Source organism: Pavona decussata, unplaced genomic scaffold, assembly GCF_977016875.1.
Source record: "Pavona decussata unplaced genomic scaffold, jaPavDecu1.1 SCAFFOLD_322, whole genome shotgun sequence".
NCBI classification, from domain to species: Eukaryota; Metazoa; Cnidaria; class Anthozoa; order Scleractinia; family Agariciidae; genus Pavona; species Pavona decussata.
Genome location: NW_028145712.1, coordinates 727,501 through 751,500, shown reverse-complemented (window position 1 = coordinate 751,500; position 24,000 = coordinate 727,501). Strand labels below are relative to the sequence as shown.

Here is a 24,000-nt window from a genome sequence, read left to right as displayed (position 1 = left end):
CTACTGGAGAAATAACATTTATAATGCCAATACTATTATGTGAGAAATTTTAAATTTAAACTCGGTCATTTCAGGGGACTCTGTGAACATTTAACGCTTATATAATGTAACGAACATAAACAATTTGAAATTACTCATGGGAGAAAATGTTCTACTTTTTCTCACCTTACGTTTTCGTCGAGAACGTACGCAAGTCACTGTTGAGCCGCTGAGCTAGCTTTGTCAGCTCAGTCACGCGTTATCGAACTAAACATATCCGTCTTTAAGGTCTGTATGTGCCAGACTTACTTCAGATTAGAAAGCAAAAAAGCCCTATAACAACAAAGCAGATGACAAGTATGGTGTCTAATTATTGACAGCTTGTGCGAAAGCCGCCGTGGAACTATTCTTATCACAAATGAGTTTTGGCCAAATTTGTTGTTCAGACCCTTCAGATCTCAATATTAATGAATCATTGAGTATACAGGGTAAGAGAATAGGTCCTTTATCGAGGGCTTAAAAGAAGATAAAAGAAGATAAAGGCTTATTGTTTGCCCTTGGTAAAGGATCAATCTTTTTTCCTCAGTGAAAAGACTACACGCTGCCACGTTCTTTTAGTCATACCAAGTCGCAAGGAGACCTGACAATCAGACATGTTCTTTCTTAGGCCTTTATTTTCTAATCCTCGATTTGTTGTTTAGGTGTTTAATGTTCGGCTAGAGTCCACAACATCGAAGAAACTGCTGCTGTTATAAAATTGGCGCGAAAACAGGACGCGCTCTTCAGTTAATTTATTTCTTTAAGTCATTCCACATATCTCATATTTCGCATAATTATGCCATTCCGCACTTTATGCCCCATGCCATTCTGCAAACTCATTCCGCCTTTACTCACCGGTATACAAATAATAGAAAAAAGAGGGCGGGATAAAAAGAAAAGCTTAAATTAACTTGTTGAATTGCTGATAAAGGGAAGGATTTTCCAAGAGGATGTCCAAAGCTTCTTTTATTAGTGTCGGCTTGATCAATTACATGAAAGCAATTGCTGGAACGTAAGGCTCGGCAATGCTTAGAATTCTGTAGATGTTTCTGATGTGTGAGTTCCTATCCTTAGTTAGTCCTGGTAAGGTTTTCACGGACACGTGTGGATAACACTCAGGTTGTTTCACCGACATAGCAGGCATTACAGCGCGCCTTCACAAGAAAATTTATACACGACGAAGACGTGTCTGAAATCATGCATAGTGTCTGATAATTGGCCCCATATCATACAACGGCCAATTTTGGACGTGCGGATTTTAATTATATATAGGAAATTTTAAAGCAGGATCAAGGGTGTGAGGATTTTACTGTGTATATATTTTTTATATATTTTGTATTCTTATTATTTTGCCCCCTGCGAAAGAAAAATGAGAAAATTTTATTGATTAAAAATGAGAGAACATGGTTCTATAAATATTTATGTTATCCACGTTGGCAAAACCTTTTCCCGCACTCAGTTGAACAGTTCATCCCTCGTTTACCTTCTACGGCGTTGGTGGTGCTGTGACACAATTTTGGTCTTTTTCCCTTAACGTGCGCAAGTTACGTTAACGCCATAAAGGGCAAGTTTAAATTCGCAAAGTTAAATTATGATAACCCTGTATATCGCTTCTTTTGCCAAACCACAGACCAAGGTAAGGGATTTTTTTGGAATGTCATGTGGACTTGAATACAACTGACAGCAATGCGGAACGATTCGAAGGAGCCTGGATATTAAAAAGCAACTCTATGGAGCTTGGCGAAATTAGTCTTTTCTGATACACGTTTCAAAGACTTTTTTCTTCTCCTGGTTGAATAGTTCGATATTCAACTCCCTTTAACAAATGTAGAATATTTCCAAAGCGTCATTTCTAATGCGCCTAGCCTAACTCTTGAATTTAACTTAGTGTGGGCATCGGATAAAAGAAGTAGTACTTCAGAGACCTTTTCTCAAGAACGCCCCCTTTCTAACCTCATTATGATCTTCGCACCTTGAAAACGGAAAGCGTCTGAAGAAAATCAGCTTCATTCCGGCAAACAGAAGGTAGTAAAGAAAAAGGAAAACAACGTCACGTACCTTCAGTACAGGGGCAGAATACTTGGTTAATCGTTGCTCTCCGACCTTTTGATACTGCAAAATCAGGATAGCTGAAACTACGAAGAGTTTCTACGTCGTAATCAACTGACTGTAGTCACTGTCTACGTAGATGCTTCTATTAAAACGCTAGTAGGGAGAATTTCTAAACAGTTGCCAAAGTCATCTAAATGAACCCGATATTCTCATTAATTCTCAAATTGGTTTGGATCAACCTAGTATTGAGAAACAAAGAGTTGATCAGTGGCATGCATATTGCAAGCTCTTCAATTTATTGCCTTTAGGTGATTGAATACGGTAATCTCAATACATTTCATAATCTTTGCGCTAAGGAGAAACTAAGAATTGATCCGAACCGCAATTCCTTTTATTAGTAACCTTTTAAATTTGCCTAACAAGGGATCTTTGGTCCCATAGCAACTCTTCGTGGAACATCGAAGAATTATTTTTTATTTTATCATATTATTTTTTTTCTCCACGGACGTGTCTTCAGTAACTGAGAAATAGCTGGTGTCCGCTGATAAACCTACATGAATTCGTATGAATTTCAAAGTCAAGTATATAGGTGTTTAAAAACGCCGATGCTTCTCGGCAGTCTTTGATCTCGCTGTGGTCACAAGTTGATAAGAATGTAATTAAGCTTGGCAAACGAACAAGGCATGAGATAATTAACAAATCGACGGCAGTTTTCTATGGTCTATACTCTTATAGACCATAAAATGACGTCAAAAAATGTTCAAAACTCAAGTGGAACCACGAGCCGCAGGGGAGTGGTTTCACTGCCAAGTTTTGGACATTTTATGGCGTCATTTTATGGTCTATAAGAGTATAGACCATAGAAAACTGCCGTCGATTTGTTTTTTACAATAACATGGAAAAAGTGCGAGCGGAATTGGCTTTTTTTTTCGTTGAGAAAGCGCGCGCGTTACATCTGACGTCATTTTTATTGTCTGTACTCTTATAGACAATAGCTACGAGCCAATCAGCGCGCGGGAATTTGGACAGTTATTGTAAAAAAAGGATTAGTGGGTGTCAAATACGAAATGAAAATGTCGAACATTTGAGGGAGATATTAATTTGTCAAAATGGACGACTGCATGGCGGTGTTAAAAGAGTTGCCACCCAACCACATTAACGTCTGTACATGTAATAACTTTAAAGTGCATTGTTGGAGGCCCCTTGGCATCTTTTTTCCTCACCTCACTCTTCAACTAAATTTGTTATACTCTTTGTAGTAAATACGATGTTTGTTTTTTTGTTGAATGAAGTGTGTTTCAAGTTTCATCGTGTAAACCAAGTTAACAGAGACCGCATCGCATATAGTTATTTGAATACCACAATTGAAGGGAAAATGTAAAGAAATTTGTAATGGTTTTCATGGTGCCGAACAATATAAAGAAAGCTTTTAAATTTTAATTTAAACCCACTATACCCTAGGCAATTGTCAGGGAATAGAAAGCGTCCGATCGAGCATTTCCTAGAATTCTTGCAAAAGGGACCAACACGAGAACAATCATGAAGTTGTTCGAACATATTGGCACCCCCGCCCTAAACATAGAAAATGAGACAAAGAGGTGCTGGTTATATGTGTTTTCAATTAAACCGCCTACATAATTTTACTCAGTTGTCCACCAACGCAATGACTTATTTAAAATAAATGTTTAACAAAGAGCACACAGTTGGACCAGAGTGGGCGATGTGACTTTCAGTTAATCTTTGGTATATCATGAATTCTTCGATGATCCATCTCGAAGTGAAAGTGGATGTTGCAAGAAATGATTTGAGGTCTTAGAAGCAGATGCCTGCTTTGCATAGCTATAGACGGCACAATGAATCTGTTCATCTTATTCTTTGAGCCAGAGTATAGTGGCTCCTTTGTTCCATGTAATGAATGATGCCTATAAAATTGAATTACAAATATTTTAATTTTTAACTTGGTTGAAAACGAATAAAGTAACTGATGAGGGCTATGGCAAAATTGAATCGGCTGGAAGTGTGACGCGCGTCAGTGAGCGAGGGTGGCAGTCGACCCACACCTTTAAGAACCCTAGCAACTAACAGGTAGCAAGCAAAACGACATTTTTTCGTAAACATTCACAGTTTAAAAAAAGTTGGTCTTCACATCTGTAACAAACCAAATAAAAATCAAATGAGGCTGAGAGTGGAGCTTAATGAAATGACTGTTTGCTTCTTTTACATATTTACACATGCACCTGTGCCCACACTATACAGAGGAACAATATTAGTAATGAATAAAAGTAGCTATTGTTTCTCGTAATTGTTCGGAGTAGTGCAAGTACCCCTTTCTTCAAATTTTAGAATATGTCATTCCTCTTTGCAATTTGAAAGGAACGCAAAATCTGGGTTTGATTTTCCTAAACAAATGCAACTCCTGAGGTATGAGAAAGACTCCACAGACAGATGAGCCATGAGTATCATAAGATGTCTGTTGACGTATGTAGATTTATTTCTTTCCTCTAAACGTTCTCTTTTATTGGATTTTTGGTCTCTTTTGTTTCCGTCTTGACTTGAGTTATCATTATAATCTTACTGGTTATTCTTATTGCATGTAATTACTGTAATTTGAAAACACCTTTTGTCATTCTGGGTAAATTCGAGTTGTAACAAACATGTGCAACCGAAAAGATACTAAAACTGTTGTTCTAACATTTCAAAATTGTTGCTTAAACAGCCTTTTTGCCATGCCCATTTTCATACCTATCTCTTAATAATTCATGAACAACTTTCCAGACTAGAATTCTGCATATCTGAATAATGTATAAGATGAATTTTGTTTACTTTCCATCGCTCCTTTTCATTTGAAGACAAAAAGATATCAACATACCTGTAACTATGAAAATTCACTTTAAAAAACCGCACTGAGTTTTACACCAGAGGGCCAAGCTACGGCCAATTTCACACCAACTTGACAGGATCTATCGGATCCAATTTCTAACCACAAATTTTAAATATATCCCATGGCCTACATTAGACTGCAACTCCCGGCCGATGCAAAACCTATAGCAACTTGCAGATAGCCAGCAAAAACGATACTTCTTGAAAATAGTATAGGCGGGCGGAATACTGAACAACACAAAAAGCTTATGAGGCGAACACAGCGTCCGATCCGCGTGCCTCTATGGAAATTTCATACAATACTAATCACGTATTCATCAACCCGTGTAAGTTACATTTCATACGATGTGGTCTCAAAAGTGGTAAATAGCTAAGGCCGGTTTAGGCCGTAACCAATCAGGCCGGCCCTGTTTACTACTCTCAAACCATTAAAAAGGGACTTTTCAAAAATGACTAGCTTGCTCTTAAGAGATATCAGCAATCCTTATGGAACTTAACGTTCTGTGCGCGGGCCGCTTAAGCGTTCAAGTCAAATGTTTTCTGAAAGCTGAATAACTAGTGATTATAACTAATTTCTTTGGACGATGTTAGAATTTAATATCTGTCAAAAATTAGGAGATTTTCTTGAAACTGCGTGTCTTCAGAAAAAATTTAAGTTCCAAGCCTACAAAAACTGAACGGAAGTAAACGATTAACATGTTTTTCTTAAAACCGTTCCACATTTTTGACACGCGCGTTCGTTCATTACAAGCAGGTAAAGCTAGAAGTTAGAGAGGTAAAATAATGAGTAGTGTCTACGGAAAATATGGCTTAAATCTGCAATGAAAAGAACTTTGTGACTACTATTGGCCAAATTTCAGTGAATTTGGCTCAGGGAGCATTGGGTTCAAACTTATAAAAATGCACGCACAAGTCGCCAAAAATTTTCAGGTCGAGCAACAACGTAACTTAGAATTTAAGCAAACTGAAGCGTTTTCTTAGGCCTAGTAAAATCCCTTCGTTTTTGGAATTTACATTGGGTCTTGGAAATCGAAGAAATGGACGCGAAATGGATTTTTCCTGTAGCCCCTAAAATTCACAAATATATGCGTAGCAACAAAATATGTAGACACAAAAACCAACTGTCATTTGGTGAGTTAATCGAGCTATAGTCCAAGAATCTGAACTGTTTCGGTCACGCTGGGTCTCTCGGAGCGTGAACGTATTTGCGCCTGCAGTAACAGAGGGTTCAATGTAAAGTTTGAGGGACTGCACTGGCTAGACTGTTTCTCTGTCGAAGTTTGTGAAGTGGTATAGACACCCGCGAAAAATTGTGACGAGAAGGACCGGAACGGGAAAGAGAGAGGCTCGCGAGAATACTGAAACCGAGCCTCTTTTCTCGTCTCGCCCCAATCTCTTCTCGTCCATACCCCTATTGAAGCTCGCTCTCAACGGATTGATTATTTAAAAACACTTGACAGGGTCTGCAAGCAGTCTAGCACTGGTCAGCTAAAAGATTACCTGGGTAGAAAGGAAGGAGTGATGGACCGCCCCAATCCCTCCCACCCCCCTCACAATAGTCGCTTCAAAACTACGCGTCTTGACAACTAAAACTGAATACTTCCGATTCGCCGCTGTTAACTCATGATCAGCGGTTGACGAAATTGAATAATTTTCCTAAAACGAGGTCGCTTGATTTTTAATTCGTTTTAAATCGTAATTTTTCTTTCTGACAACCGCTGAAAGCAGCGAAGAAAAGCAATTGACCCGCAAACCTCTCAAAACCGGAAATGGCCGCTTTTATACTAGAGGACGCAAAATCCGTTCAGACGGATTATGCGTCAGTTACGTTATACGTCTGGTTATGCATCTCTAGGATAAAACGGAGCTTAAGCAACGACGACGGCGACGGCAACGACAACGCCGCAAAACAATAGGTTTAATGAGCAAAAACAATCGCTCTGCACGTGCGTTTTGCATTTTAGTACATTTCTTTGCTTTATATTGTAGTTCCAAAATTCTAGTCATATATTTTTATAGGCATTTTAAATGTAATAATTCATGAAAATTCTTAATGTAAATTATTTTTTAAGATACGGGGCCTCTATGGAGACCAGCCTTAGAGCTAAATGGGCTACCCTGTGTAAATAGAGTTTTAGTCACTCACTTACTTTTCCGTCCTCTGCAAAACATCAACGTGGAATGACCACACTTAAGGGACCACACTTAAGGTTTTGTGGAGAAAGTGAACGTACGACGGTAAATGTTTCATTTTTTCTTAGCTTGTACGCCATTCCTACCAATTTCGTTCCTGGATAGTTCGCCATTTTGTAGAAGTTGAGCGAGTTCAAATAATCGCGAAGTAGCACAAGTGAAATAAAGATATATTTTGAGATGACGTTTTCGTTACCGTTACCGTCGTCGTTACTTATGCTCCCTAAAAACGGACACAAGACGCATTATGTGTCCTGATAAACTATCTTCTGTTGTTCATCGTTCAAGGCGCAAAACGGAAGATGGTTTGTCTATATTTGTCTATATGGTGGTGGCCGTTTTCTAAAACAAATCTGGATGGCACAAAATTCCCAATTTATTGATTTCGAGGTCAATTTTCGTTTTACGTCGTTATAGAAATATCGATTTTCCCAAAATATCAATCGTGACAAACTTCAATCCAAAACCAATAATTAATGTTAATTTCTGATCGATCGGTGCCGCAGAAAATACCTAATAGCTGGTTAAAAAATTGAGGTATGGTAGCTCAAAAACTGTATCGAAACGCCATAAAATGATATTCACCTCGTCTCTAATGCGAGCACTTAACTACGCCCTTTATATTGGTGTCTATGTGAGAGGTTTAACCGTATCCTTGATTCGTAACAACCAACCTTTCTAGTTCGTATAAATTACTAATTTTTAATCACCCCTATACGTTTTACAGCATTACTAGCCATTTGAGAAGTCCATGATTCCCGACCCTTCTAAGTGACTGATGTTCGTCCGATTGATCTAGCTCCCCAAATTTAAAACACGCTCTGCGGCGCTACAGTTAGTGGTGCTTTATTTTTGCTTTCAATACCGAGTTAACATATAACAAGAGAGGATGTCATCCTCTCTTGCATATAAGCAAAAATAGCTTTGTAATTTGTACTACAATTTTACACGATTTCTCTTTAATGTTCATTACTTTGTTAATCTATTCCAGAGCAGTGTGCCATACACGCGTTTCTCCAGTAGTTTTGACCTGATACACATGTGGCCCAAATGGAAGATCACGAATGAACACAATACGCGCCACCCAACCGAGCGATGGATCTTTAACATGGATCACCATGGATTCTTCATCGTATTTGACAGTGGCATGGGGCATACTGTCGGGTAGGAACACTTTGACCAATGGTCTTCCGTCCTTGCTTATATCCGTAATTTCGTAATTCACTGCAAAATACAAAAGAAAAATTAACGTAAAGTAAATTACAAACCTTATACTGTATTCTTATCCGGACAGTTAAACGGTGTTGTAAACAACTTTTCGCAGACTCGATGCTCCTAAAAATTCTAAAACCTATCCCCCATGAGATCGCCATCAGCTACCTCCATTATCCAAGAAGGATATCCAGAAGCTAACTGTGAATTTAATTGGTCAACATCCGCGCGCGGCTTTCAAAGGAAATCTTCCTCGCTTCTGGGCTTTACCCTATCAAATTTCAGAAAAGAAAAGCCCTCAGATAGAGCTTAAAAGAAAATACTAGAAACTGTTTGCCATCGAACTTTTCTCTCGGAAAACTATCGACCGCTCCCAGAACACATTATGGCCGCATACATGCATTCGTTTCATCACCGACTCAGCGCGGTGCTGCTCCCACAGGCCACAGGTTTATAGCGTGATCGTAATCAAACTATGATGTTTCTTCTAATCTATCGGGAATCGATATAGATTTGACACCCAAGTGGAATTCTAGCCCTTAAAAATTACGCACGTTAGTTCGGTCAAGTAAAAACGGGATAAGGTGTACTCCTAGGATTTTCGATGGGGGAGGTTTGTCCTCTTCTTTTGACCACTACATGTAGTTGCTTTCAGGCCGTTAAACATCGATCTCCACTTTTTCAAACCAAAATGGCAGAAATGTATGCCAAGAGATACTCTTGTATATAAGCCGATTCAAGACCAGTAGGCAAAAGGCGCCCAATTTCAGACCAATATTATTGAAATATATACCCGTTTTCAGACCAAAACGGTTCAGTTAAAAAATTAAAATACCGTTTAGGGAGACACACTAAAACTAAATACAGTAGTCCCAAAACAAAGGTATTTTTGCAAGGATTAAGGCTGTGCGGCAAAAGTAGATTCAAGCCAGTGCTTATTTTTCTCTTGACAGAAGCTTAAATAATCACCTCTGAAAGATGTGTGGTTACTCTTAATTTCGTTTTTGTGTTAAAACAGCTAGTCTCTGCATACTAAGACTTGTTTTTCCCGTATATTCATAATCAGCGCAAATTACTTCCTTTGTATAAGGAACCATCGTCCAAAACACAGCTTAGACAGAGGAGTGCAACCACCCGGAAAAACCGTCTACTTCAAGCTTGCATCAGTGCTTACTTCTTGCAGTGGCCTTCTTCTTGCAGAACGGTCTCCTCCAAAGGGCATGTTTACAATAATAAGGGATCCACTTTCCTCCAGATCCAGGTTTCATAATTGCACAATGCATGCGGCTGTATTGATACGGCTTTTCACTGTCCCAGTTGCTGTAGTCAAAGTCACTCCCATCGAACCAACGGTACTTTAGATTGTATTTGTCATCCCTCAGACCTATCCAGCTGGCTTCCGAGCCCTGAATGGATCTTACGGCACTAATTTTTGCCTCACTGTCTGCTTTCACCAGGACTGCATCTTGTTCTTTGCAATAAACTTCTGCTTCAGGCCAAGTCTTAGCGGAACTCACGCCGAGTAGACAACTGCTACCATGTAAGTTCCAGTTGTCTGGGCACTGAAGACTTCCTACCAAAATACAACAAACCAAATGTTTTTAATAATTTAAGCAGATAGAAAACTTAATTTCTCAACCAGACTGGTATCTTGTTACTGATTGGACTGGCAATGCGGTTTTTCACAAAAAGAAAGTAATGACACATGACATTCCAATCCTAGCAGTATGCAGGATTTTTGTCCCATGAACCTAGTTTAATGGCCTTAGCTCCCAAGAGCCTCCTGTAGCTCAGTAGTAGAGCACCCGCACTAATAATCGGAATGTCTATGGTTCGACTGGACTCCTAATAAAGGGGCAGTCAGAATTTTTTCCGAGTATGCCTGTGTCACTTATTGATTGAGTAATATATCATTCTCAAGAAAGTAATTGTTTAATGCAAGTGTAAGTCGGTACTTGGAAATTAATTGGTTACAATGCAAGACATGCATACCTTGGGAATTTCCAGGTTGCTTCTCACAAGTGAACCTTTTCTCTTCCTCGCAGTTCCAGTCCTTCCATTTTGTTCCTTCCAATAGTACACAATGTTCTTGGTAATTTCCATTGTTTGGTTCTCCTTCTGCCCACTTTGTGCCTCCTGAAGCCAGTTGTTGTCCATCCGACCAATAGAATTTACGATAGCCCCAGCCGTCATCTAATCCAATCCATTGATACTCCCCGTTTAACCCCAGTAAAAACGTCTGTTCTTCTTCGTTCAAGATACTTGTCAAGCTGGCACCTTGGCTCTTACAGTGTGAGACAGCATCATTGAATGATTTTCTTTGGGAATTGTCACTTACCCCGAAGGTCTTGTAGCAATATGACTGCCCTAGCACGTTATGCGAACGCCATTGATCGCCACAGCTGTTTGCTCCTGAAATCAAAAGAATCTATCAATAACATCAATTTTATTTTTACCTTATAAAAATTCTGGCAAACTATCGTTAGTAAAGAAAGACGATCGCTGGGCTGCAAACCTGTTGAAAGAGCTGGCTTTTTACAAGTGAATGAGTATGTGAAATGGCACCTGCTGTACATCCAATCGCCCTCTGTTAACATTAAAATGCATCCGACACTTGTTATTGGGTCTCTATACCGGCCTGACTTCCTAAAATTTAAGTAAGGTGGTTCTCCCATCTCCGAACCATCCAGCCAACGATAGTTCCCTCCCTTGTAGTTGGTTGTCAGTCCAAGCCATCGACCTTGGCCAGCAGTTTCTCTGAAACTCGCTACAAAAGTGTTTTCGTCTTCGCTGTGGATTGTGACAAGGCTAGCGCCGAGTTCGTTACACATTGCTTGAGCGTCTTCCCAAGTTGACTTAAGGCTTTGTATTATTGTGTAGCAGTAGTCCTGATCTCCAACTCTGTAGTGGCCCCAAGCCCATTTTCCATGTTCTGGACACATATCAGTTGCTAGAGGAGAAATGGTAATAAGAATAGGTGATGGGGAAATGGGGTATCCCTCTTTTGGAACTATAGTTTTGAGATTAACTGCTTAGTCGAGGATTCAGAACAAAGGTAGGTAACCATAGTTTGACCCAAGCGGGATGTATGGGTTAACTCTTGGTTAAAGAAAGAAGAGCCACTCAGCACGCATTCTTTGACATTCGTCATAATTGGTTTTTGATGGTTTTGCGCGTGTATTGTTCCCAAGGAATCACATACCTCGTTTTTGTCTCGATCAACGGCGCAGTTACCATGATGAATCACTGAAATTTCAATCTTTCAGCGAAAGATTCATTTCCCTTGCAAGACGACTAGTCTACTTCCGACTGTGTTTTTATCATATTTTCTAATTAACAACCCCAATTTTGATTATATCCTTTTGCTTTGGAAATCCTGACACTTGAGTCAACAAGAGAACACACTTTTGTTTCTCACGCGCTGGTATAAGAAAGTGATATTTGGTTGTTGCTTTCTCTGATCAGCTATGATTTCATTTTATATTTGTCACTACCTAAAGTTAAGCATGACGTCATGTTACCGAAGACTAACTAGCCACTAACTGTAGTTAAGGCATATGTGTGAGCAGAGCAATTACTGTATTAATCGGTGTCAAACCTGCATCCCTGCCATCCAGAACGGTCTTTACATCATCGATCCTAAAATTATATTCATTAGCTCCATAATGCTGTATAACCGTACGAGGCCCGTGTCCACCAAGGATCACAGTGTCATGAAATCTGAAATGACAACAGAGTATTGGAGTATATTTTCATGTTTCACGGTGTGAATCAATCTACGAGCTTTGCATACACATAGGATGTTTGGTCATCACGTTTTCAGACTGTCTAACGCCCCAGCTAAACATCCTAACATCGTTTTATAATACACCCCATAAATCTAGAATCTATTGTATAATCATATTGGACATGCAGCTTGAATGTCATCTTATATCAAGCAAAAATTATTGAATGTTGGCTAAAATAATTGACCTAATGGAAAACACTCATCCATTAAAAATGTTGGTCAAGCATCATCTAGGGGTTGATAAACGTATTAAGACAGTGAACCAAAAATAAAATGTTGCACAGCAAATGGTAAAACGTTAAGCTATGGCTTGAGACTTAACAGGACAATTAATAAGCTGGGGTAACATAAACCTTCACGGGCTAACAAGTTGCTCCCAAATAACGGTAACCTCTTCCAGGGATTCAGATTTTCATGGTGGTGGGATTGAGATGGTTTCCAAGTGAGAACTATGGTTGTACTTTTTCTTCACTCGCCACGACCTGGACGCCTGGAAAAGGATTATTAGTACAAAATAAGGGTTGCCCGGATCCGAGTGTCCGGTGGAAAGTACGGGTCTCGGGTCCGACACTGGAACAAACATGCCACTTCAGAGAGACAGTCACGGACAAATTGTCTCGCGTAGGGAGAGCAAATTTTAAATGAAATTTGTATCCTTGAGATTACATTGAACGAAAGTAGGAATATTATTTTATGGTCAAATTTACGGTCATGTTCCAAAGACTGGGCTGCATTTTAACACTCAGTCTGGTAACCAAATGAACTGAAATTTTGCCAAATGGTACTTTGAAAGCTATCGTTTTGAAATCTGGGATTCTCTGGTGAAACTGACTAAATCAATGTGTTCTTTTGGTGAAAAGTACAGCCAGGTCGATAATTGGAGGTTCTTTAACGTTTCCTTTTCTATTTTTTCTAGTGGATCAAACCTCAAGTTTGCAAAACTGCTCTTGCAAGTGTCAAATTACTAAGACAAAGACAGGGCAAGAAAAGTTCAAAATCGTGTTCTTATTCTTAACATGTTTACTTGCCTTTGATTTGCTTAAAAAGGCATAGAAAGGCTCGGGTCAACAACCAAAACAAAGTTTAAGCCTTTTTGTAAAGTAAAAGTTAACATCCCTATCCATATCTCAAAAATCACTTGAAAGTGCGAGGAGCAGATTTGAAGATTAATCACTTACCTGGAGCCTTTAAAGATGTTCACACCTCTAACCTTTCCGACGCACCTCCACCTCACCAAGTCTCGTTTTAAGTAACAGACACGTCCCTCACCAGCGGTGTTATCAAACTTTACGCCTCCAATCAAATCACCCCTTCCGCGATCCGTATCCAAGAGGTATCCTACAGAAAAGACATTAGCTTCGCCTTTGGCTACACCTAAATCTCCGTCCAAGATGTTGGTACGACCGTCGTTCGGTTCGCCTATGAGACCTCCGATGGATAAGATATCTTTTCCTACACCCGTTCTGATGTGAACTTTCTTATTGGATCCTGGCTCAAACCTCCTTAGCTCGTCAATCTCGATGCGATCACTGTTTGGATTACAACCCGTACTTCCTTGGGCACTCTCCAAATCGCTCCTCTTGATCACTTTTTCTTTGCTCATTTTACTTTCACGCTTGGTCTTTGAAGACAGTTTCTTGGTTTTTGCTTTTTTGGATTTATCTCTTGTCAAACTTGTCACATTGTATTGAAAGTCACGACTAGTTGGCTGGAAAGTGCTGACATCGACCTCGTTATATTCTGGTACGATTGTTGTGTCGATAGTCAACGAACGAACATGTGGGAAACTGACGCCTGTGCCTCTCCTGCTTAATGCCTTATAGTAAGACACCGCATTAAAACAGATAGTGTTGCCACAAAACCTTTCAGTCTTTGGACGTCCTAAGAAGTCAGTGGTAACGTCAAGGGGAAAGTCGTCATCCGATGACTCGCGTACGGTTCCTACTACCAGGTACTTGTTACCATAAAACTCTTTCGTGTTGGGGTCACAAGGAGTTGATGAGGCCGATTCACTTGTGCATGCGGGTTGACGGAATGTGATTGGATCAGACGGCCTAATTTTCGAACCAATAAGAAACACTCCAGTGTTGGCTTGAAACACCCATCCAAAGCTGAATGATAAGTTATATAAACCCAAGTTATTTTCCCTGATAGCTACCATTCTTACTCTTCGAAGTGTGAAATCTTTAGGTTACTCTTAGTTGGCATAGACCAGCGACGTCAAAATCGACTTGCATGCAGATGAATTATGTCTGAAATCCCTATAGACATTTCTTACCAGTTCCAAGTAAATTGCTAATCAACTGATGAAAATGAAAACATTTGGCCAGGACATAACAAAGAAAGAAGCTCAAGAAAACTATATTATAAAAATGCTTCAACTTATCACATTTATTGATAAGTTCATCTACAACAACATCAGCAACAACAATAATTTATTTATAAATTAAATTCAGATTACATAAGGGGCTTGACCCGTAAATAGCCACAAAGCTAGTCGAGGCGGGACCAGCGGGCTATAAATCAGTCTAAATGACCTGGGTGTACTGACCCATTTGGTTTGCTGCATTCCTGCCCTAATTGCTTTGTTCTTTCACTACTAGTTGCATGATTACCATCCCCACTTCACTCTAAAGAAAGTGGCTATTAGCATTCTACTAGATAGTTTGCTTCACCTGCTTCTGTACGAAGGATCCTTGAGTGCTTCCATATTTGCCGTGAGATCTTCGATGACCTGCTTTGAGAACTGATTGGCAATGTCAATAGTGGGGTTGCTGGGCCAGAACAGGTTGATAAACACTGTCGCTACGGCTGCGATTAGGCCAACTGCCACATTGATAGGTCCAGCAAAGGCAACTCCTCCAGCAGCTAAGAACCAGGTAATCACCCCTGTAAATAAGCAGAGAGAGTATGAGTTGAAATACAGAGGTGATTATAAAAAATACCGCATTTTGTTAAAAACTGGATCATTGGATAATGCAAATCCAGAGTTTTGATTGGCTTAGCGGCCATGGTATATGAGCCATTATACCATGCCCAAGAAATAGCGACCATTGAATTGTTTTCTGATTGTTCTTGCAAGGTGAAATCAGCAAGATCTAGCAATATTTCCACTCACGCTTGTGTGAACTCAGCGGCACGCGCCTCTTTTGCTATCATATCATCTCATATCAACCCGCGCTTGAGGAACAACTGTTAATTATGCCATGCTGGCGGAATAACGACCATTACATCGCTTTCTTGTCTTTCTTGGTTCTTTCTAATAGAATTATTCCACTTGCGTTTGTTGGATATGGGATGTTTATTTTATTGCCAACTCGGCGCTACGCGGTTCGTTGCCTATCTTTCACCTAATATCCAACGTAAGATCGTGCAACAATTTTTAAATAAACACAGCATTCGACATCCTTAACCAGTTCTAAACTTTCAGTTCCATTCCGAATGTTACTTTACTTTCGACCTCAGGCAAAGAAAAAACAACGTTCAAGACGATTTCTATAAGCTGAGCACATGCGTTTTAGAAAGAACTATTCAAGGATGCTTGTACAAATAACACGGTGATTGAAAGTGAAGTTTCCGAAGAAGTTAGGGACTAAATCACAGAGCCAAGTAGAAATATAAACAAACAGAGATTTGCACTGAACATGTCAACCGCCAGAAATTGACAAGATTTCATCGACGGAAAACAGAGACGAAAAACACCAAAGATAACATAAAATGGACAGCTCAAGTTTTAGAATGAAAGATGTAAAAATATCACAGGCTTAAAAACAGTGTTAAAAGATCCCGTAAACGCTCAGTCGTTAGCTATATTCTCGTACAAAAAGATCAAACAAAAAATTGAGAAAACTAAAAATTTAATAAGCTTGAGAATACACAAATATATAAGCTTACAAGATCATTAAATTTTCGGTGCAAGTTCTATCAAGCTGCATCATGTCCACCTCCGCTCACCGCAGTGAAGCATGAAGCAAGCCCCAGAAATTACAACGTTCGCCCTTCGAGTGAACAACTAACAGCTTGTTCAAATATCCTCTCCGGAACATTGAGTGGGAGTCATAGCAGCCCTTTTCCTAACGGTGTCAACAGTTCCAGCAATCCTCTTGCTCCAGTGATTCGACTGTTGTTCATTCACAAAACACAGCGCAGCAGCTGGTTTATTACCGGCCGCAAACCTTTAGCAGTTTGTTTTCGAATTGCCATATTAATGACGTCCAGATTATTATGAGCCACAAACCCACCGGATTTCAATGAACATTTTACTTTTCTATCCCGATTTTTCAATGGGAAAACTGAAGAAGCGCTGACGCTGCTGAAACTTTAATACCTTGTTTTGACATGTTGGCAGCTTTCGTCTTCTTCGACCAATCAAATCATTCGATACATTCTAACAAGGATTGTGATTGGCTTATTTTAGCGTGCTTTATCAGAGTACAGATGCACGTTGACACCACATCTGTTCGTTCGGAAAATGAAGTTTGTTTTGAAAATGAGGGTGAATGCGGGAATAAATAAAATAATTCTTTATCATAAAACAAATAAAGAAGCCTCGACTGTGCTCAGTTCTGTTGTAAAGCACTTAGGAAGCGGCTAGAGCACTCAAGAAGTATGGACAAACACTCGACTACGTCTCGTGTTTCCCCCTACACTTCTTTTGGCTCTAGTCGCTTCCTGCGTGCTTTACAACAGAACAGAGCACAGTCGAGGCTTCTTTATTTGTCCGTTAAACGGCAATTGTCAATAAACGAAAGAAATAGCCTTATGAAATATTTACAACATCAAAAAATACGCATGCGTACAAGTTCAATCGATAAGGAATTGCTGTAGGTTTACACAAGGTGAGTCTTGTAAAGATTAGGTTGTAGAGAAGTAACTCGGTTACAAACTAGCCAGTAAACTGCTAAGATATGACTCACCTACAACGCTTGCTACTAGAGCAATTGAGTTGATTGCTATTGATTTACCATCGCCATTCCTTGCTGCTATCACAAGACCATTGATGGATAATGCAGCACCAATGAAGTCTACTATGGGATCCAGCACGCCAATGTCGCCTACTCTGTTGCCAAGAAACTTTTTAACCTTGTTCTTCTTGAGATGCTCATACCAGGTCTTGATCTTTATGAACCTAGATTTGCGAAGACGATTGGTTGTGTCGGTTGACAGGACTTCCATTCGTTTAAAGTCTTGTTCCAAGGCAGTAAGCACTGACTGTCTGCTCTGTTTACTAGCCATGTCATCTGTGTTAACATATAAATATAGAAACCTCAGTGCAAATGTAATGCTACTGAAACCTAAAAGACAGGGAAACAAAAGTTTAATGCCTCTATCTCAGTTACTTGCTTACTTCAATAAGCAAGATCTACACAAATTTAATTAGCAAGTCTACAAAAGAAAAAGACTGGAATTTTGTTTCCTCAAAAATTGCTAAAAGCCATTTGTACACCACAGCCTGACGGAGTATGATGAAGCACGTTTTGCGAGACGTAAAGCCGCAAAAGTTAACCTGTCATTGTTTAATTAGTTTAGACGTCTTACATGCTTTAAGCTTTATGCTTTTGAAACAGCAGGCCTCAACTACGCAGCGGACAACATAGGTCTCTGCATGAAAAGACGCCCTACTCCTGTAAAAATCAACAGATGCTAATGAAAAAAAGCCTTCAGTATTAGTTTTCCTCTGGAGAACAATCTTCGCTTTTAAAACGGATTAAAATAACACTAGTTTCTCGTCATATTATAATTAGAATCACTTACTTGCTAAAATGTCGTTGACCTTCGTCCTCATTTCAGCTAGATTTTCAGGCGTTGGGTTTGGATATCTTGTGGAAAAATCATTAACAGCAATTTCAAGCTGATGATTTATGACTTTCAAGTGTTTTTTACCAGCATTAATGGTTTTTGGAAGTGCTCCAGGGTCCTCTAAGAGCATTGATCTAACCAATGAGACGCCTTGCCTTAAAGTGTTTGGAAGATCGTACAGAGAGATCGAAACTGCCATCAGGTCAATTTCCTTTTGCGCTTCGTGTGGTTTACCTGACTTGGCTAACGTTAATGCATTTAAAATCGCTACCTGTTGAAGGAGACAAAAATTAAAGGCGGCATATAACTTTATTGCGATAGAAAGCTTAATCCCGTTGAGTAAGTCTATAAAATCAATCAGGTCAAGTCCCTTTTCGACTCTTTCCTGATTCTTTATGACTATGACTTATGCATGGTTCAAATATTGTGGCAGAGTTGCAGCCCCTGGAACAAACTGAATGTCGAACGTGTGGTATATGAGCACTCGGATTTCTTTTTTCCGAGTACGCCTGCGTCACGTTCTAGAATAATACATCTTTCTCGTTTATTCACCAGGCTGAAAATATATACCATCACATTTATTTCGTATACCACACGTTCGACATTCAAATCCTAGCAGAATGCAGGATGTTTGTCCCATGAACTTAGTTTAATGGCCTTAGCTCCCACGGGTCTCCTGTAGCTCAGTGGTAGAGCATCCGAACTAGTAATCGGAAGGTCTTAGGTTCGACTCCTGATAGGAGCACTCGGATTTCTTTTTTCCGAGTATGCCTGCGTCACTTTCTAGAATAATACATCTTTCTCATTCATTCACCAGGCTGGAAATATACCATCACATTTATTTCATAAATGGAATCTTGTTGTGCAATCTGTTTATTGTCTTCAATAAAATACATTTGGAGACATTGACACTTTTATAACATTTTAACACCATTTCTATGCTTAATAGTTGGTGTTGATAAATTTTGAACTAATATGGACGGTTTTCAGCGATTTTTGAGAAATGGCTGTTGAAAACAAATGATGTGTTCTCACCGAAAGTGACGTCTGGCACGTGCATCTCCACAACGAGAGATCCAGTAGTGACAGGAAGTCATAAAACTGTATTTCTTCTTTATGTGGTCCCGTACATTCAAAAGCTTCCGTGTGGGACATACTATATACAGCTGTTTCGACAAAGGTTGTCCAAAAAAGCGTAAAAGCGTACGCGAGAATGCCGAAAGGTAGTCTGAGAAATACCCAATAAATTGGGTTTTTCCCAGAGTACCTTTCAGTATTGTTGCGTACGCTTTTACGTTTTGTTTGGACAACCTTTGTCGAAACAGCTGTATACACCCTTGAAGTCTCATTTCCGTAGCCTCAATGGCCTTGAAGTTACGAAGAGGAGTATGTTGACTTAAGAAGTTTAACTTCCCCAAGCCGCTCAACCTCAGTTCTCTTCTTCCACGTTCATAAAAGGATCAATTACCTGCTGACCAAGGTGTTGGGAGTTTTGAGAAAGAAAATCCCCGCCAACGTAGAGCTGGGATCCAGCGCTGAAAATGTCCATTACCTTGTCGGAAGTTGAACCGACCCAAGCTAAAAAGTAAATTGTCACATTAGAAATAATAAATAGATAAAGGGGTTAGTTTTTAAAGAAACTTCGATGCTGCGTTTGTGAGAAGTAGAAACCATTCAAACATAAGGCTCCACTAACTGAAGCCTATCTATTAAGTAAAACGAGGATTTAGGCGTGGACAACGTACGCGCCATTGTTGAAGGTAAGAGAACTGACAAGCAAAAAAGACGAAGGACCAACATCTTTATCTTTTTATCTGCAAAGAGAGGAAAAAGATGCAAAAAAAAAAGTAAGCCGTTCAAGTCACAGTGGTTTATCTACCCTTTTGAGGGAGGTAGTTTCGTAATGCCATTACGATCCGTTAGCTTTTCAATTTGTGCCAGGATGACACACGTAACACCAAAACCTAGAAAGTCTAACAATGTTTACTGCCTGTAAAATGTATCATTTCTCAACACGAAAAGAATGCATTTTGATCAGAGAAAGAAGATACAAATTCCTGTATAAAAGTATATTCTAATGTTTTTATCGTCTTTCATGTTGTCTACCATTTGAATGCTCGCTGAATGATAGCGATATTATCCGATCGAAAAGATGAAACCATTTCTCTGAAAATTCTTTTATAAACCAGTGCTTGCAGCTGAATCGACGGAAGTAATATCGCCGCTTTTCATATTGCAAGCTTCATACACCAAAAAAATAATAATAAAAGAACCGTCATCGCGATAGATACACGGTAATCTTTAAAAATTCTATGAGCTTTAGACATTGAAGAGCAATCCAAAGCCTTAAATCGAAAGAACTGGTTAGGAAAAATCGATCAGAATTCCTGTCTTTGTCGTCAAACTAAATTAAAACAAAAAGAACGACTGCTTCATTCATTAGGTCAGTAAAAGCTAGCGAAAGAGTTACTGGGATGTCTTACCTAAGATGAGATCCGCTCTTCAGTAAGATCGTATGTGTTTAACAGATTTTGTTTAGCCATATCTTATTTCTGTGAAAACATTTCATAATGCTGTCACGCTATTAACAATTCACTAACTAACTATTAAATAGTTAAACATTAGAGACAGAAATACAAAAACGGGTCACTGGTCTTGATCCCCTCCCGCAGTTAGAAAAACTGGTGAAGGGAAAGATTCCAATAAACCTCCCTGTATTTGAGGCCCTCCGAAGCAAGGATCCATATACGTGCGGAATATTAAAAATTGTACCTAATGGTCACCCCGCTTTTACAGCCTCGCATGTTGAAATTGTATCGAAAATGTACCGACGGGTAGGTCAAGTTTCCATGTGGGAGATTTGATAATTTGAAGTCAAGCCATGCGAATCATAAGGTTAAAAATGAATAACAGGTGACTTCAGAACCTGTTATCAGCCAAATATGTTACGTTCTGGCGCGAAAATTTTTCAACAATGAATTGGTTGGTACTACCTTTTTTATTTTTAATCATGATGGCTTAAAAGCCAATGGCGAGAAGGGTACTTTTGAAACCTGTGACCGGGTTCAATAAGCCTCATAAATATTGTACGTGATTTACGCTTTTTCGTCTTACTGTAGGCGATAATTGTTTCTTAACAAAAGAAGCTTTCTTTTGTCTTCATTGGAAATCAGTATACGAAGGAGCGAACTGGTATCTTTCAAAATCAACGGTAAGAACTACGTTTTGAGGTCTTAGTGGAACCCCGGTCTAACAAACGCCTTAATAACTAAGTTCCCTTTAAAACGAACGGTACTCCTCAGCAAGGTTTAAGTTACGCTACAATGTATGGAACAGAACCCCGCACGCAAGAAGCTCAGAGATATAGATCTACCCCGATATACAGAACAAATGTATCACGCGAGTGTAAATCTAGTATTCTGGCATATTTCATTGTGAAAGACTTCAACGCCTCTTTATCATCTTTCTCTCTTAACAGTTCAATCACCTTCTCAAAAATTATCAAAATTAATTTAATGTTAACCTAAACACAGATTTAGCTCGTTTTCGGACAAATTTTTTATAAAAGGATTTCGTTTCAGTAATGACAGACATATTTTCACAGTCCCATGGTACTCCGTTTTATCGAAGTTGTAATTTATAATGTTCTAATTCTATTTATCTTGTATTTAGTGTAAATAGTCCCCTTTAGGCGCCTGGTATCTCGAAGGATCATGCCACTTCTTTTTTTTTTTTTAACGCTTGAGTAAAATACCTGCCTTTTAAATTTAAGTTTTGTGAAGAATACACAGTAGGAAGCTTCAGCAACGACGACGGCAACGTCAACGACAACGCCGCAAAACAATAGGTTTAATGAGCAAGAACAATCGCTGTGCACGTGCGTTTTACATTTTGGTACATTTCTTTGCCGTCCTTAGCCTGCGTAGCTGGCGGTTTTTATGGGTGGCTCACCAGAAAGCCGGGCACGAGAGTCAAAACGAGTAGCGAAGCCGCGGGGAAATGGGGCGAGGGCAACGCCGCGACTGTCGCTTTTCACCCGCAGCTCCACCACTCGTTTTAGCCTGGCTTTCCCGCCCACCAAAACCGCCAGCTACGCAGGCTATGCCGTCCTCTGCAAAACAACAACGTGAAATGACCAAATTTAAGGTTTTGTGGAGAACGTCAACGGACGACAGTGAATTTTTCATTTTCTTTCTTAACTTGTACGCCACTCCTACCAATTTGGTTCCTGGATAGATGGTCATTTTTGTAAAAGTTGAGCGAGTCGAAATAATCGCGAAGTAGCACAAATGAAATAAAGTTATATTTTCAGGTGACGTTTTCGTTGCCGTTGCCGTCGTCGTTGCTTAAGTTCCCTAGTATATCCTTACAGTGCGACGCGCCTTACTGTGGCCACCCAGCAAACTTTTTTTTACAAGTTAGCCAATCAGGATACGCGAATTTGATTAACGGTCACGCCTCCATGAAAAGTCCAACAGGCAAGTGACGCAAAAACAAATTATTGAAAACATGTCGTTTTGTATTTTATGAATGGTTATGGTAATGGTATTTATATACCCCATTTTCTGTATACTACGGTGGCCCATGGGTGTCACGGCACAAGCAAAAACTCCACGGCACAAACATAAACTTTCACGGCACAAACAAAAACTTCACGGCACAAACATAAACTTTCACGGCACAAACAAAAACTTTACGGCACAAACATAAACTCTGACGGCACAAACAAAAACTTCACGGCACAAACATAAACTTCGCGGCACAAACAAAAACTTCACGGCACAAACGAAACTCTCACGGCAGAAGTTAATGTCACATCGGTCTTCACACGAGCGGTTACTCAGTCGCTCGATATATGGCGGAATCGGTGGAACCCAATGACGACTTTGAGTTGGAAAAAGGAGATGAGGATAGCGAAGAGGCTTTGAGAACAGAGAAATTAGTTTGCTTCTACTAAAGAACCATAACACTAAAATGAGCCTCACCACCTTGAAACGACGAATCTAAAGCTACGGTCTTAGGAGACAACGACCCGACTAGATCGACTACAACATCGACGAGGTGAGGGTAGATGTCCAAACTATTATCAACGGTCATGGATCTTTACAAGGATACAGGTCGGTATGGCACACACTGCAGCTCAGAGAGACCAGAATACCGCGCGCCGTTGTGCAGGAACTTCTTCGAGAAATGGATCCCGAGGGCCGCATCGCTTGAGAAGGAGGATTTATCACAACCCTGGTCCAAATTACACGTGGTATTCACAGTGACGGCTATGATACCCTTGTAAAGATCCACGACTGTTGATAATAGTTTGAATAGATGTCCTCACCTTATCGATGTTGTAGTCGGGTCGTTGTCTCCTAAAACAACTTTTGATTCGTCGTTTCAAGGTGCTTAGGCTCATTTCAATGTTATGGTTCTTCAGTAGAAGCAACAAAGATTTCTTTGTACTCAAAGCCTCTTAAAAAATAATACGAAATCAGGCTTTCTTCGCTATCCTCGTCTCCTTCTCCCAACTCAAAGTCGTCGTTGGGTTCCAGCAAGGGGGGATTTACATCGTGCATTGCGGGCAAACTATATTATCAACTGAAGGCCATCCACGATCACCGCATTAGACAGTAGACGAGTCCGCTAGCGAATGTTTTATAGTGCAACAACAGCCAATGTCTCACAGAATCTTCTTTTATTTGTCTGCCAGCAGTGTTCCTGTTCTATTTAATGTGTTTTATCAACAAAGCATGCTCATAAGGCGTCATAGGTTACGACCTCGCAAAGCTGCGTAAAGACAATATTAAAGAGGAAATCGTATCAACTGATCGGCATGTAATTGCAAAGACATCAGAAGGAAAACGTGCAGTCCACTCGCATCAATCTAGACAGAGAAAGTTTAACGAGAAGCCGCCGAAAATTCCTCTGAACTTAGATTATTTCAATAGCATTTTATCATTCTCGTCCCCAGAGCCGCAGAGCTTATTGAAACGCCTGTTAAAAAATGCGCATCGCTCCCGCTGAGCTTGTTTATTACATTTCGGTTCAGTACATCTACCAAACACGCC

At 39.8% G+C, this 24,000-nt stretch overlaps 3 protein-coding genes across 4 annotated transcripts in view; 1 reads left to right on the top strand and 2 right to left on the bottom strand.

Annotated features, from left to right (window-relative positions):
* The window catches only part of LOC146453828 (uncharacterized), a 65,383-nt gene extending 60,383 nt beyond the window's left edge, over positions 1-5,000 (bottom strand). The window contains exon 1 of the mRNA XM_085096157.1: positions 4,940-5,000. The gene's annotated coding sequence lies outside the window, so the exon portion shown is untranslated. The remainder of the gene's footprint in view (positions 1-4,939) is intronic.
* A 2,763-nt stretch (positions 5,001-7,763) lies between these two features.
* LOC146453827 (uncharacterized) lies at positions 7,764-20,503 on the bottom strand. Its single transcript, XM_085096118.1, has 12 exons — positions 20,425-20,503; positions 19,687-19,755; positions 19,410-19,519; positions 17,897-18,212; positions 17,059-17,382; positions 14,818-15,031; positions 13,321-14,253; positions 11,954-12,075; positions 10,871-11,305; positions 10,348-10,767; positions 9,530-9,928; positions 7,764-8,367 (listed from the first exon to the last, which is right to left on the bottom strand). Exons 2-12 carry the CDS (start codon positions 19,739-19,741, stop codon positions 8,126-8,128), a joined length of 3,570 nt encoding a protein of 1,189 aa, XP_084952244.1. The 5' UTR covers positions 19,742-19,755; positions 20,425-20,503; the 3' UTR covers positions 7,764-8,125.
* Positions 20,504-21,029: 526 nt separating this feature from the next.
* Positions 21,030-24,000, top strand: part of LOC146453826 (uncharacterized) — a 12,149-nt gene continuing 9,178 nt past the window's right edge. The window contains exon 1 of one of the 2 annotated variants that reach the window (XM_085096207.1): positions 21,030-21,152. The gene's annotated coding sequence lies outside the window, so the exon portion shown is untranslated. The remainder of the gene's footprint in view (positions 21,153-24,000) is intronic. The other variant, XM_085096206.1, reaches the window with a different exon arrangement.